This window comes from Cebus imitator, unplaced genomic scaffold (assembly GCF_001604975.1).
Source record: "Cebus imitator isolate Cc_AM_T3 unplaced genomic scaffold, Cebus_imitator-1.0 Scaffold343, whole genome shotgun sequence".
Taxonomy (NCBI): Eukaryota; Metazoa; Chordata; class Mammalia; order Primates; family Cebidae; genus Cebus; species Cebus imitator.
This window is the reverse complement of record NW_016107658.1, coordinates 539,909-555,822: the sequence shown is the minus strand read 5'-3', so window position 1 is coordinate 555,822 and position 15,914 is coordinate 539,909. Positions and strand designations below refer to the sequence as shown.

At 45.5% G+C, this 15,914-nt stretch overlaps 1 protein-coding gene across 2 annotated transcripts in view; it reads left to right on the top strand.

Annotated features, from left to right (window-relative positions):
• Positions 1–15,914, top strand: part of DRP2 (dystrophin related protein 2) — a 42,033-nt gene that overhangs the window by 8,467 nt on the left and 17,652 nt on the right. Inside the window, exons 3-9 of one of the 2 annotated variants that reach the window (XM_037730431.1) lie at positions 4,112–4,290; positions 8,409–8,572; positions 10,157–10,313; positions 11,533–11,653; positions 13,861–14,129; positions 14,515–14,661; positions 15,091–15,169. In XM_037730431.1, coding sequence (XP_037586359.1) covers positions 4,174–4,290; positions 8,409–8,572; positions 10,157–10,313; positions 11,533–11,653; positions 13,861–14,129; positions 14,515–14,661; positions 15,091–15,169 — 1,054 coding nt within the window. In that variant the 5' untranslated portion in view covers positions 4,112–4,173. Of the gene's footprint in view, positions 1–4,111; positions 4,291–8,408; positions 8,573–10,156; positions 10,314–11,532; positions 11,654–13,860; positions 14,130–14,514; positions 14,662–15,090; positions 15,170–15,914 lie in introns of those variants that run through there. The other variant, XM_037730432.1, reaches the window with a different exon arrangement.

The window sequence follows — 15,914 nt, the reverse complement described above, 5'->3', positions numbered from 1 at the left end:
TCCTCGCCCAGGGATCAGGAGGGGCTGGTTCTGTGTCTCAGCATCTTCATTTGTAAAGTAGGATCTTAATTCTGGCTGGGACAACTTTACTAGGTTGTGCTGAGGATCATGAAAGACAGCACAACAGACTAAAAGGCCATGTTATATGAATACAGGGAATGATAGTATTTCGTGCTTAGCAGCCCTTAAACATTAACATTTGACACATTAGCAAACTAAGTCCTAGAGAGGCAATATGACTTGAGGTCACAGTCAGGGGCTAAGTCTGAAAAGGGGGCAGAGGATAGTCATTTTAGGACCAGAAGAAACCTATTCCTTTTCTGCCTGTGTTGGGATTAGAAGGTCTGAATTCTCAGACTTCTGGGTTTATCTTAGTTTTGTTGTGTGAAGCCTCAACCTAGCATCAGGTCAGTAGAGGAATAAGAAAGAAAGACGTTAATCTGGAGAGAAATGAATCTCAAAAGCGGAGAGAAGAGATAGTTGATGAAACAAGAGATACAAATGACCACTAAAAGTATGGAGGAAAAGCTAAATATTTTAGCAATTAAGGAAATACAAAGGAATCCTCAAAATGCCATTTTCACTCACAAAGGTGGCAAATAAAATAAGAATACATACTGTTTGTGTGGCAGGTGTGCTGGGAAACTGACTCTCTCATACATTGCTAGTAGTAGAATAAAATGATATAACTTTTTCTAGGGCAATTTAGAAATATGTATCATAAACACTTTGATCTAATTCCCCCTTCTAGGCAATTATGCCATGGAAAGAATCACAAATATGCACAAGGTTGTTTATTGCACTTTGATTTATAAAAGAAGAACTATAAACATATGTCTAATTGTTAAATTACGGTGTATCTGTTCAGTGGAATACTATACAATGATTATAGCTAACACTTATTAAGTTGTGCATTGTTGCTAAGTTATTTAAATTATTAACTTTAATCATTAGAATAATTCTGTGAGGATGCTATTATTATTTATCTCCATTTTACAGATGAGGACTGAGGCTCAGAAAGGCTAACTTGTCCTGGGCCACACTGCTAATAGGTTGAACAGTGTGGATTTGACTGTAGGTCTGTCTGATGCCAGGGCCCATGGCCTCAATCACAGTGCTGTACTTCCTATGCGGCTGCCAAAAATCATGTTTTAGGCTGGCCTGGTGGCTCAAACCTGTAATATCAGCACTTTGGGAGTCTGAGACAAGCGGATCACTTGAGCTCAGGAGTTTGAGACCAGCCTGGCAACATGGCAAAACCCCATCTCTACCAAAAATATAAAAAATTAGCCAGGCATGGTGGTACACACCTAGTCCCAACTACTTGGGGGCACTGAGGCGGGAAGATCGCTTGAGCCTGGGAGGTTACAGTGAGCCAAGATCACGCCAGTGCACTCCAGCCTGGGTGACAAAGTGAGAGGCCCTGTCCCCCCAAAAAATAATGTTTTAAAGGAATAGTTAATGACATTCTAAAATGACCATGATATAATGGCAAGTGAAAAAAGCAGGATACGAAATGATAGTATATGATGGCGATTTTATTTTAAAAGTGTATGTATATATTTTTCATTCAAAGAAAAACTGGGAGGCTTCATACCTGTTAGTAATGATTATCTCTGGGTGGTAATATTACAGATTATTTTTATTTCCATCCCTATTATATTTTGTATTTCCCAGTTTTTCTATAAAGAACACGTATTACTTGTATAATCAGCAAAAATAAAAATGTTAACATAAAAAGAGGTCTGAAAGCAAGCCTCTTGTAGCCTTTATGCTTATAACACATCCATAGCAATACTTCATTTTTTAATCTAAGTGACTAATTCTTTTGTGGTGTTTGATCACAGAGGAGCCATCTTTTCAGTCATTCTTTGGGGATGAGTGGCAACATAGCTGTATAATCTCTAAGGACTTTGACTACAACAAAGTACCCTTTAGACCACAACCTCTTCTGCCCTTATGACTTGTAATAGTCTCTAGTCTTGGGACTATGGTCTCCTGAGGAGGAGGGATGGATACTTAATGCAAGGAGTCCACATATCTTTAGATGCATAAATGTTTTTCTCACTTGGTAAGTTCTAAAAGTACAGCTACTATTGTGGGTGAGAGTGGGTGAAGTGAGATTTTTTTTTTTTTTAGTCTTAAGAAGGGGCCCGTATATCTAAAACGTTGTGAACCACTGGAATAGAGTCTAAGAATGGTGGCTATTTAATTATCAGCATCATGAATAAAAGATGCTCAGTTCTGGCCCTTTGAATCAGGGTTTATGAGTCTTTGCCCCATACTAAAAGAGATCACCCTTATTATTTGCAAGCATCATCTTTGCCACCCATTCTCATCACATTTGTGTACATTCTCTAAACCGTCAATTGGTTTGTACATCTAAAATTTGTCTCCATATTTCTCCTTTACTAAGCGTAGCTCTTGACATCTAAAGCTGAATATGTCTCAAGCATAGCTTATTATGTAACACTGCCCTTATCCCCTACCACAGCAAATTTACTTTTTCTCCTGTCTTCCCTCTCTTTCTGTTGGCCACATTATCCACACAGCTCCCAAATTAGAAACCTTTGACTCCTTCTCCTTCCTTATTGTTCACATCCAATTGATCACCAAGCCCAATATATTTTACCTCTCCAATTTACCTCAGAGTCATGCTGTCTGCTTCATCCTCACTGCAGCTGCCTGCCTATATTATAACAACTTCTCAACAGGTTCTTCCTTTTGGAGAATCACTCCACAAGAAAGGCAGAGGGCTGTTTCTAAAATGCAAATCTTGGTCAGGTGCGGTGGCTCACGCCTGTAATCCCAGCACTTTGGGAGACCGAGGCGCGTGAATCCCCTGAGGTCAGGAGTTCAAGACCAGCCTGGCCAACATGATGAAACCCCATCTCTACTAAAAATACAAAAAATTAGCAGGGCGTGGTGGCGGGCACCTGTAATCCCAGCTACTCGGGAGGCTGAGGCAGGAGAATCACTTGAACCCAGGAAGCAGAGGTTGCAGTGGGCTGAGATCGCACCACTGTACTCCAGCCTGGGCAACAAGAGCAAAACTCCGTCTAAAAATAAATAAAATAAAAATGAAATAAAATGCAAATCTCATTATGTCACTCCCTGCTTAAAATCTTTAGTGCCTCCCCATTGTCTACAAGATAAAGCCTACAATCCTCTGCTTGTCATTCAAGGCATGGCCCAATCTGGCCACATCCTCATCTTCTGCTACTCACAACAAGGCACCTACCTTGTACTCTGGTCACTCCGAACACACCATACATTTTATTTTCATGTTTGTATTTTTTTTAACCTTCACTGCCTAATTTCTCTTTCATGACTGACCTCAAGCACATTTCCTTTAGGGAGACTTTTCTTGACATGACCAGATAGAACTCACCATTCCTTCATCAGTCTCTTCACTTCATCCCATAAACACTTCTATTATGACCTCAAATAACACTTTATGGCCATTATTTTCTCCACATTTGTCCTCTCTATATGTGAACTCCTCAGGGGAAGCCCCCGTGTCTTTTTCATCTCTGTGTCTCTTGAACTTCAGCCATACTGATCACACTGCCTTGTGAACATGTGAGGCCTTTTTATGACATCCACCTTTGCACAGGTGGATCTGTCTGCTGGGAATGCCATTCTCCTTTTCTCCTCTTCTCTGCACAAGCAAACATCTGCTCATCCTTTGAGACTCATCTCAAGTGTGGTCTTTCTGAAATCTGTGCACATTCTCAGAGTTAACTGTTCCCCACTCTGTGCTCCCTTCGTCTTTTGGTAAACCCTTGATTTTAGCATTTGCTATGAAAGCATTTTATTATAATTATCAGCATACATGACTGCCTCTCCTACCCATCTCCCCAACTCCACCCTTAGGTTTTGAGATCTCAGCAGTTATCTTTGTGTCTCTAGCACAAAGCACTGTAGGTAAACAACAAATACTTCCTTGATCAATAATTAAATAAAGTCTTTTATGGTACATGGTGGCCTGGGTAGGTCAGTAAGCTTTGAATACTTACTTGTATATCAGGTCAAGTCACCTCTGGGTAGCTGCTAGATTCATAGGCTTTTCTAGGTCTTGACTTGAAATCTCTCTGTATTGTTTTTCCAGGTGCTTAATGATCAATAGTTGGTGCACTGCCTATCCTCACCCCCCCATGAGCCTTGGTTTTTATGCAACCTATGGTCATGCAGGGATGCCCTTACACCCTTCCACGATGTCATGATTGGCAGGCAGCTGACCAGTTCCGTCATAGCAGCAGCCTCCGAAGTACCTGCCCCCAGCCTCAGGTAAGAGTCTGATTGTAAAAGAAAGACCTGTGGAGAAATAGTGGACACAGGATTTGTGTGTGCTTGGGGTACTCATGCTTCCTAAGGCTCAGGGGCACTCTCTGTATACATGCAAACCCTTGGATAGCACGAGGAATATATTGGGCCCATCCTTTATCACTCATGAGGTCTTTTATGGGGTGCATAGGGAAAGGAAGAGTGTGGGGCTGGGCAGGTCAGAGGGCCCACTGTGGCTGAGGGGGGCTGGTTCCTTGTTAACCTTCTAAGAGTTACAGATCCGGGAATGCCCTACAAGAGTATGATCCTTCAGAGCATGGTCCAGGACAAGGCAGGACCTTCCTTTGCCTTGGCTTCTCTGTGGCATGCCTTCCATATTCTGCAGGTGTCTCTCTCCTGCCATTGGCTTTTCCTCTCAAGTTCCTAGCCGTTTTCATAGCTTCTGGCTCAGCCTCACTTAAAGTCCCCTGAGCTTCATATCTGCCTCTCCTCTCTCTCTGCTCCCCTAGGAGTGCAATGGTGGTGGTGTGTGTGCCCGCCAGTGTATGTTGGTAGGCGGGTAGAGGATGCATGTGAGACAGGAGAGGGCAGCCCCCTTTCCTGACAATGAGGCAGGTCTAGGGAAAGTTGACTGGGAAAGGGAGATGCATAAGCATACTTTGGGTTGCCCTCTAATGCTTTGGGGTCCAGAAGCTATGGGGGTATGAGAAAGTGCTGTCTCCTGGAGCCTCACAAATGGGCTGCAGTGCTGAGTCACTGCTAGGGGGGCAGGCAGCAACTGAATATACAGGGAGGAGGAAGGGAGGAAGAAAGGAAGTGGAGATGGAGAATATGGATGCTGGGGAGCCCATTTGGGGGGCAGTAATGAAGGAAAGTCAATGTCTGGAGAGGCATCAGAGTCAGGTCCCCTTGAGCTATTTTCCCACATCCGGCCTGAAAGAAATTGCTGCCTCGAACATATTCTCAAAGCCAGGGTCAACGTAGACTCTCCCATTAACCTACCCCTTCCCCAGAGTGAGTCTTTCACAGGATCTAGGGATTGAGAAAACTGAGCTCTTCCAAAAGGCTTGCCCTATTCATTGTCTGCCCCCTCCAAGCACCACCATGTAGGCAGGGGGACCTGAGGGCTTCATTTTGTGATTGCTGATGGCATGGCTCAACTTCTCTCTTCTGCCACAATCCAGTGTCTCTTCCTTTCCTGCAGCCTTTTCCTCAAAGATTCAAGGGAGGGATAGAGAGCCCTGCAGGGAGTGGAGTGCAAGAAGCAAATATCCTACAAAAGCCAGAAGTAGAAAGCAACTGACAGGGAAAGGGAAGGAAACATTACTATTCATCATTTGCCTATTGTGTGTCAGGCTCTGCTAGATGTGACTTGAGAGTATACGGGGAAGTAGGAGAGGAAAAGCAGGGCAATGGTGAATAGTATGACAGCTGGGTGGGGGTTTAGGAAACCAGGAAGTCTGCAGGGAATGCAAAGCTAACATGTGTAGAACCCAGCTCATCATGGGTGCTCCTCTCAGAGCAAGGACAGCTTGGTTGTAGCTGGGTCACAAGGAGCTGTTTCTAACTCTGGGGCATTCCCAGTGCAGAGGACCCAGCACAAGTGAAGCTACGGCCCAGAGCTAGAGTCACTCCCTGCTCTTGGCCTGCCATCCCTTGCCATCCCCCAGCCACCCTGGTTGGCTCCACCTAAGAACCCCAGAAAGAGTCAGGCAGCTGTTCCAGCTATTCCTGTAGGTGGGCCTCAGCATGGAAACAATGTAGAACTGTTGGAAAGCCCAGAAGACTCTGTGGGAGATAAATGAGGATGGGAACAGAACCCTTTTTGGTAAAAACGATGTGTTTTCCCTCAGTGCTGAGGGGTGGGGGCCCAGCTTGGGAATGTTAACCTTTCTCCAGACAAGTCTGTTTGAAAAGGAGAAAAGTGGCCACTTCCAGGAGGGGCCCTTCCCCTCAGGCCAGTGGCTTATGGGAAAGGGCCTTCCTCCTGCCCCCATCCAGGGTAGCACAGGCGGGGCACAGGAGCCTCCCTGGCACCGGCTGCCTACATGGAACTGCTGGGTCCCAATGACCCCTTTCCCTCCCCTGTGAAGGTTCAACGGGATGCCCACAAAGCGCCAGTTCCCTTTGGCCTCAGGGTGCAGTGAGAGGTCTGATGGCTGTGGCTCTCCCTCCACTCCTCTCTGCTTCTCAAAGGCAGGGCAGAGCACCCCTCCATTTTCACAGTGGGCTCTGATGGATCTCCTGGCCTCTGCACTCACCCAAGGATAATCACATTCTGAGGGATTCTGCTGCCCATGCTTCGCAATGCTGCCATCCCATGGATTTGTCCCCACATATGCCACAAACCTTCCTTACTGTCTCTGAGGAGGCTTACTTAGTCGAAGACAAGGCTTATTTTCAAAGCCCATCCTCCAGTCATGTCTTGGGGAAATTGCTTACCAGAAGTTTGTCACCAAAGTGATCTGCCCGTATGCTCCACCTCAGGGGAGGGGTGGGCCTAGAGGCAGCGTGAGCCCTTTGTGTCTTCCATGGAAAAAGAAAATAAATCTACAGAAGCTACGCTCTGCATGCCCCTCCTCAACACCATGGAATGCCCAGTCCCACTCCCGCCACCCTTGCCAGCCTGAGAGGGCCATCGCAGCCCCCGGTGTGGCAGGCCCTCACAGTTGGGAGCATGCTGGAATTCCCCAGAGACAAAGCTCTGATTCACAAGCCAGGCCCTGACATAGCCGCCCCCTCCAGATTCCTGGGGGGTCAGTAAACAAACAGGGTGACAGCCCCCGACTCCTGACCTGACTCAGCCCCGCCTGCCTCACTGAGAGGGCTTGCTCAGAGCCTGTCAGGACTTCTGCCTGTCGGCCGCTCACCAGGCACTAGGTCTGGATTCCTGGTGAGGGATGAACATGGAGCTGCCAGATCCTGCAATGGACTCCCCAGGCAGCACAGGTAGGGTCAGCTCCTGGGCTGCAGGCTGGCTGAGTGCTGAGCTTTTCCCATAGCTTAATTCCTTACTCACTTCCCTTTCCCAGTGTGGCTATGAGCTATGGTTTTAATGGGATGATTGGTTTCCTAAATTGCCTGGAGAGTCTTGTGTGGGGAGGAAGTATGGTTTAGCGGTGAGGGAAGACTACAAGCATCTCAGCCACTGACTAGCAGGGCTGTTTTCTTTCCAAATGAAGGCAAGCATGTAGACAAGCTAGTAGGCAGGTGTGGGTCTCCCTAGTCTGGGGTAGAGCAGCCCAGGCTGATTTCCTCCTCCAATTCCCCTTCCCTCCACCTGCTTCTGCCCTCTGGCTGGGCAGTTCTGGCAGTGTGCTATAGGTAGCTACCTTCCTTAGGACTATTTGGGATAACCACCATTCTCCCAAACCTCACAATTCCCCCCATAGAGCCTTACCAGTGCCCAGGAGAGCAAGCGATAGACTATGTGCCTGGGGGCTCAAGACTAGACTTTGGCAGGCTCCATGACTTGTCCTCTTGGCCACCGACTCTGGTCAGAGTCCTTTGCTCATCTTTATGAGCAGAGCTCTTGAAAACTGTGTCCAGGCCTTCTGACTGTGGTGGGAAGTACGGGTGGAGAAGGGTGGTGGACACATCAAAGCCAAGGTTCATATGGGAAGTAAGACATCGACTGCTGATGGTTCTCTCTTGCCAGTCTACTCCCTCTATAAATCTTTACGGTGAAACTCCTCAGCTTGCTTTTCTAGAAGGTTGCGTAAACTGTAGGACCCTGAAGTATGAACCAACAGCTCACCTGGAATGCTATGGTTGCCCAGAAATTGGGCAATTCTGTGCAGCTTCTTACCTAATGCAGGTACTTCCAAGACCCCATTTGGACAGTGGTCTGGGCAAAATTTATAATAATGAGCAACAATACTAGTAGGCAGTAGTTCTATGTCACTGACATGTACCAAGAGAAGACCAGGCAATGAACAGGGCTACAGGGTCTTTCTTCATCTCAGTCCCTGAATACACACACACACACACACAGAACAGTGTTTCTGAACCGTGGCAGCAGCCCTTCTCTCCCCTTGCTCATATTTGTCTCATCCTTGGATTGGAGCAGACCAGGGTGTGGTACAATCCAAGGATCACAGGATGTTTGTGTTTCTGTCCAGGTTAGAGCTGTTGTCACCAGCCCTGCACCTCCTCAGGATGGTGCTGGGGTTCCCTGCCTAAGCCTAAAGCTGTTGAACGGGTCTGTTGGTGCCTCTGGACCCCTGGAACCACCAGCCATGAATCTGTGTTGGAATGAAATAAAAAAGAAGTCTCACAACCTCCGGTAAGAAACAGGTACCTTAGGGAATTGGCTTGGATGGTGTTGGGCTCCTTTTGCTGCTGCAGCCTGTCCTCCTTTCAGCCTGTGCCTCCCCCTTTCCTCAGCCCACCCACTTCTCCTCGCTTTCCTATGCTGGCTCTAGGGAAAGAGCCTTGCTTAGAAGTCAGGAGACTTGGATCTAAGCCTCAATTTTAAGTAGATGTGTCACCCTGAATAACTTGAGTTCTTGAAATGTTAGCTTCCATTTGTTTTTGTTTTTATATGGGGAAAAAAATGAGTGGAGGAATCATACCTGTTTTAACTACCTCATGGGAATTCAAATCAGATGTAGAAATGCTTTCTAAACTTAAAAGTGCCGATGTATAAATGAAGGGGATGATTGCTCCCTTCTCCTCTTCCTCTCATAGCTGTCCTACATCTTGGTAGGTTTCATCTGTTCACTTCCCCATCCTTTTACGTTCTATCCGTAAGTTTTCAGCCCACGTATTTCTCCCCAAACTAAAGGTAGCTCTATAAGAGCCTAAAGGCAATCTCTTTCTCAGTTGATCAGCTTTCCATGGCCGTCTGTTCATGCCTGCCACTTTTCTTCTCCACCCTCTATCATCAAAGTCCATGTTTCTGGCTTCTTGTGGGCTTTGGTAGGGGTGACGGATTGTGAATGTGTTGAAAGAATGCAAGCTTTGGAGTCAGATAAACCTGAGTTTAAATCATAGCTCTATCAGTGACTTAACTGTGTGACCTTTGGGAATCTATTTACCCTTTCTGGGCAATAGGAATGCCTACCTGATAAGGTTGTTGTAAGAATTAGTTGAAGCAATAATTTAGTTAAAGATCTTGGCCTAGGTGGTGGTGGTGGGGGTGGGGGTGGCAATGAATAAAGATAGTTATTATTGTCAGCCAAGGGGAATGGCTTGATGGCTACGCACATCCTTGGCCAGCCTCCAGCTTCCTACCATGGTTCATTTGGAGGGCAGCGGGGTGGAAGGGCAGACAGAGATAATTATATAGTACAGATTTTTCTGTTTCCAAATCTCAGACCTCTAGCCAGTGTTCCTTTGGGTCGCATGGGCTGTTATATTCGTATGCATCCTTGCACATGTGTATGACTAACTCAGCCACCCAACTTGCCCTTTCTACTTACTGAATCCTCTCTGCTCAGAAGGCAGTTCAGAACAGCCTCTACGGATGAGCAGTTTGGGGTGACTTGAATTCTACCAGAGCAAGAGGGGAACCAGACAGCTGTCACCTCTAATGCTCTTGCTCAGTTTCCTCCCCTTCCCAGCCTGACATTTGGCATGCAACTGAAGTAACTGAGATCCATAAAGTGACATTTTAAGCCATTCAAATTTGGGATGCCTCCACACCCATGGTTCTACCATGGTTTTAGTACTGTGCTCCATGTGGAGGTGCTTTGGGAACCTCTGTGGGTGAGTAAGAGGGAAGACCCCAGGCCTCCTCTCACTTGAACCAGAAAAGCTCCTCTTGAAATTGTTTTCTATATTAAGGTTCCACATAACTTAGTTTGGAAAAAAAATGTTTTGCCACTTAATAAGACTGAACATCACTGGATTTACCCATTGTGTGCAGCGCTCGCCTAGAGGCCTTCTCAGACCACAGTGGAAAGCTTCAGCTCCCTCTTCAAGAGATTATTGACTGGCTCAGCCAAAAGGATGAGGAGTTGTCAGCTCAGCTGCCCCTACAAGGAGATGTGGCCCTGGTGCAACAGGAGAAGGAGACACATGCGGTAGGTTAGAATCAGAGAAGCCGTGGTGTATAGCCTCTCAGCTGGGAGGAATCCCTTCTGCAATACCCTGACAGACACCCAGCTCTGCTTAGATACATAAATGAATAGGAGGCTGTATGCAGTCCTACTAGTCTGTGGCTAGCATGCCACAGCCTATGTCAAATATTTTCTTTCTACCCCCTCATCAAATTCTGGCCTCCCTTACAATATTGCCATGATTTTTAATGGGAACGTGGGGAAATGAACATAATATAATGTTAAGTGAAAAAAACAGGATACAAAACTAAGTGCAAATGGACCTGAATTGTATAAAAATGTAGTGTGATGTTTACATACATATAACAGCTTAGGAAGAAACTATATCAAAATGTTAACAATGGTTAACTCTAGGTAATAAAATTAGAGTTCTTAAATTTCTTCTTCACATATTTCTCAAATTTCTAGTATTTCTGTGATATATATTACTGCTGTAGTTAAAATACTTCTTAAAATGGCTACAGAATGAAATATAATACAGCAATAAAATAAACTATAACTGCATGCCACAGCATGGGTGAATCTTTTTTTTTTTTTTAATGGGTGAATCTTACAGACAGTATGTTGAGGGAAAAAAAGTCAGATACAAAAAGAGTACATACTGTATGATTCCACTTACACAAAGTTTAAAAATAGGCAAAACTAATCAGTGGTTTTACAAGTCAGGATCGTGGTCACCTTTGCGGGAGGGGAGGGAGGGAGGGGTGGGGTGTGAAGGTGAGATAATGACCAGTAGGGGCCATGGGGGATGCTGGTAGAATTCTGTTTCTTAATCTCAGTACTGGTTACATCAAGAGTACACTTTTAATTTGTGTACTCTGTATATATTTCAACCAAAAATTTAATTATAATTTTAATATAAATCCTGCCTATCTTGGTTTTGATTTCCTTAAGACCCTTACAGGAAGCTTCCTGAGTCTTCTGGAGAACCAAGATCCCCAGTTTTTCTCTACCCTGTGGCATAGACAGACAAATTTCATACAAAACAGACCTTCCAGTGTCAGAGTTATTTTTCTGCCTGTCAGGAGGATTGCTGTCTTTTTGTCCGGGTAGCCCAAAGATATCTGATAATGACAAAGAATCAAGTCGCACTGAGAAGAAGAAAGGTTGTCAATTTCAGGATGGAATGTAAAGTGATTGAAAGACTTTCCTTTCCTCTTGACCATATTGTTAAACTTTATAGGCCTTTATGGAAGAAGTCAAGTCTCGGGGCCCGTACATCTATTCTGTTTTGGAGTCAGCTCAGGCCTTCCTGTCCCAACACCCATTTGAGGAATTAGAGGAGCCTCATTCTGAGAGCAAAGGTAGGTGGTCTTCTGTTTTTCCCACTTCTTGAGCTATGTACTGCTGAACAGACACCCTCCTGCCTTCCTCAAACTCATTCTCTGATCCATTATCTAGGAGGATAGTTTCCCCCAGGAGTCCATTCAAAGCTGGGGAGAAGCAAGATTCCTACTGCTCGGAAAAAGCCAAGAGAATATACCCTGGGGCAGGGATCAACAGTTGTGTGGCCCAAAGCTGTATGTGACTCTTTGGAGCAGCATGTGTGGCCCTTTAATGAGATTTGGAAAAGAAAAAAAAAATACCACTCAAATGAATTGAATTGACTCAGTGAATAAAAGTACCAATATGTCCTTTAAAAACATAGTGGTAGCTGGGTGTAGTGGTTCACATCTGTAATCCCAGCTCTTTGGGAAGCTTGGGATCACTTGAGCCCAGGATTTTGAGACCAGCCTGGGCAACATAGTGAGACTCCCATCTCTACAAAAATTTTTAAAAAATTAGCTAGGTTTTGTGGTGTGTGCCTATAGTCCCAGCTACTTGAGAGGTTGAGGTGGGAGGATCATTTGAGCCCAGAAGTTTAAGGCTGCAATGAGCTATGATTGCTTCACTGCGTTCCAGCCTGGGCAACACAACAAGACCCTGACTCTGAAAATAAATAAAATAAAATAATAATAATTTTTAAAACTGCTTTATTCCAACATCGAGGGACATGCAAACAAACAAATAGTAAACCTTTATAAAATCTAAAAAGTTAGGTGATGATTGCCTTTGAAAGGAAAATTGACTATGACTCTGGGTTTTTTTTGGTTTTTGTCTTTGTTATTGACACAGCCTCTTGCTCTGTAACCCAGGCTAGAGCGCAGTGGTGTGATCATGGCTTACTGTAGCCTTGACCTCCCAGGCCCAAGGGATCCTCCTGCCTCAGCCTCCTGAGTAGCTGGGACTATATGCACACCCAGCTAATTTTTGTATTTTTTGTAGAGACCAGGTCTCGCCATGTTGGCCCGGCTGGTCTTGAACTGTTGGGCTTAACCGATCTGCCTTCCTTGGCCTCCCAAAGTGTTAGAATTATAGACATGAGCCACTGCGCCCAGCCAACTGTGACTGTTTGATACTGACTCCGATGACTTCTAGCTCCTTCCCTTGGTAGAGAGGGCCACTCTGGTCTCTCTACCAGAGATTCAAATAGGGCAGCAGGGTGGGATTCATAGTGACTAGATCTGAGTGGTGGTCCAGCAAGCCCTTTTCTCCAAAAAGAATCCTCAACGCTCTGAGATAGATTGTGAATAGCCTGAAAGACCCCTTCATGAATTGAGACCTTTGTCAATGCCATATGCTCTCTCAGTTTACTTCTGGCCCCTCAATGGGACGGCTAGTACTTAACTTGATGCCCAATGGGCCTCAGATAGGACAAGCTCTAGAGAGAGCAGCACAATTCTAGTTAGCCTAGGGCTCTGGGGCTTTGAATCTTCTGAGGAGAGATCTGAGGGAAGAAGAAATCTACAGATTAAGAGCCTAAGTGGAAAAGCTGGGACTTTATACCAACTCATCCTGGGCTGGGCCTCCATAAAATGCCTCCCTTTGGATGGAAGTGGGCAACAGAAACTAATGCAAAATCACATTCCATGGTCATATAAGTAGGGCTCTAGATGATTCGCCTCACTATACCTCTTAAAATGTCTTGCCTTTTCATTTCCTACTGTTTTAAAATCTGAGGAAATCCTTTATGATACAGTAAGTGGAAAAAAACGATATGGTCTCTTGGCTGTGGTGGTGGATATGTAAACCAACGCATGTGATAAAATCACATAGAACTAAACACACGTGTACACACACACGCACACACAAATGAATACAAGTAAAACTGGGGAACCTGTGACAAAATTGGCAGATTATGTCAATGTCGATATTCTGATTGTGATATTGTACTGTAGTTTTGCAAGATGTTATCATTTGGGGAAACTGGGTAAAGGGTACATGAAATCTCTGTGTTATTAGTTATATCTGCTTATGATTTAAAAATAAACAGCTTTTTAAAAAAATGTGAATGTATTAAAGAACTTAACCATGGAAAAATATGTATTTGTGTGTATATGAATATATGCACAAACATGCCCACATGTGCACACACACACGCACACACATTTTATAAAGGGCTGTCTCTGTCTCTTTCTCTGGGCTGACCCTGTCTGGTTGGCCCAACCTGGCTTCCTGCCTCTTCCTGCAGATACCTCCCCTAAACAGCGGATCCAGAATCTCAGCCGCTTTGTGTGGAAGCAGGCGACGGTGGCCAGTGAACTATGGGAGAAGCTGACAGCCCGCTGTGTGGACCAGCACCGTCACATTGAGCGCACTCTGGAGCAGCTCTTGGAGATCCAAGGGGCAATGGAGGAACTAAGCACTACTCTGACCCAAGCTGAGGGAGTCCGAACCACTTGGGAGCCCATTGGGGATCTCTTCATTGATTCACTCCCAGAGCACATCCAGGCTCTTAAGGTATGCAGCCCCCGTCCACTGGCTATAGTCCATCCTAAGACCTGACACTCTCCCCAGACCCTGACAGTGTTTCTACTGCTGAGACTCCGTTGTTGGCCTGGACTACAACTGAGCTGCTGTCAGTTTATGTGCTAGATTTGGGGTTGGTTTGGCTGGAGCCTCTTCTGTTTTTCTACTTTCTTCCCTTCTCCTGGTGTTTTCTGAGAGGAGAATAAGAGGATAAGGACAGTGGCCACTCACACCTTAGTCTGGTTGCCCTAATGGGCAAGCACTAGCTGTTTTATTGAAACCAAACCTGTAGGTGAAGAGGGAAGAGTAGAGATGAATGACTAATGGTTATCCTTTCCCACTCTGTCTGTGTGGGACTTGGGTCCTGGTTCTCCAGCTATTCAAAGAAGAATTCTCCCCCATGAAAGATGGAGTAAAGTTGGTGAATGATCTGGCCCACCAACTAGCCATTTCTGATGTGCACTTGTCAATGGAGAATTCCCAGGCCCTGGAACAGATCAACGTCCGATGGAAACAACTACAGGTAGAAGAGCAGCCTGGAGTGAACCATGGGGAGGTGCCTCCATATAACTAGGCTTGGGGGAAACTTCTTCAGGGGTATTGAAATGGGATCTGCATGGGAAAAGAGGAATGGAGAATGTGGGGCTAGGGAATGGGCTTTTCAACCTCTAAGCTGTAGGGAATGATTGAAATGAAGAGGATTCTTTCTGGATTTGGGCACTCAGGGTAGACAGGGACAGGGGAAGAGTGACTATGGCCTGGAATTAGGGATGCTCTGCTGTGACCCTTGGGAATTCTGGGGGATGGCTAAGAGTTGGGAGACAGTGGGAGAGGTTGGAACCAGAGAAAAACCAGCGTCTGAGGGAGCTCATAAAGATTCCTGGAGGCACCTGGGGATCCCACTCTAAATAGCTGCAATGAATCTACTGACCTCACCCTGTTCTTTCCATAGGCATCAGTTAGTGAGAGGCTTAAGCAGCTCCAGGATGCCCATCGGGACTTTGGGCCTGGGTCACAGCACTTTCTCTCCTGTACGTGAACCAAACTGGACTCCACTTAGCAGAACCTCAGCCATCTTCCTGGAGAGTCTATTGTTATCCCCTGGGGCCCTGGTGGGGGCCCAGTATACCTTGACATCTGAGAAGCAGTAAGGATAAAACAGTGTGGTATAGCGGTTAAAAAAACAGTCTGTTGGCCCAAACATAGTGGCTCACACCTGTAATCCCAGCACTTTGGGAGGCTGAGGCAGGCAGATCACCTGAGGTCAGGAGTTCAAGACCAGCCTGGTCAAGATGGCAAAACTCCATCTATTAAAAATACAAAAATTAGCTGGGCGTGGTGGTGGGCGCCTGTAATCCCAGCTACTCGGGAGGCTGAGGCAGGAGAATTGCTTGAACCTGGGAGGTAGAGGTTGCAGCCTGGGCAACAAGAGTGAAATTCCGTTTCAAAAAAAAAAAAAGTCTGAAATCAGAGAGGTCTGGGTCTGAGGCACAACATCTCAACCTATTTTTTGGAGCTGTGCAAGCTCCAAAAAATAGCTTACTCTTTCTGAGCCTCAATTTTCCCATCTTTAAAAAAAAGGAAAAAATGTTACCTGGCTCATCAGGTTATGGGAATTAATGACTTTATTTTTTCAATAATATTTATTGAGGGCCTTCTATGGCCCAGATACTGTTCTAGGCACTGGGGCTGAATCTATTAACAAAACACACAGAAATCCTTAGACAGCTTGTATTCTAGCTGGGGAAACCAGACCACAAACAAATAAGTAAAACA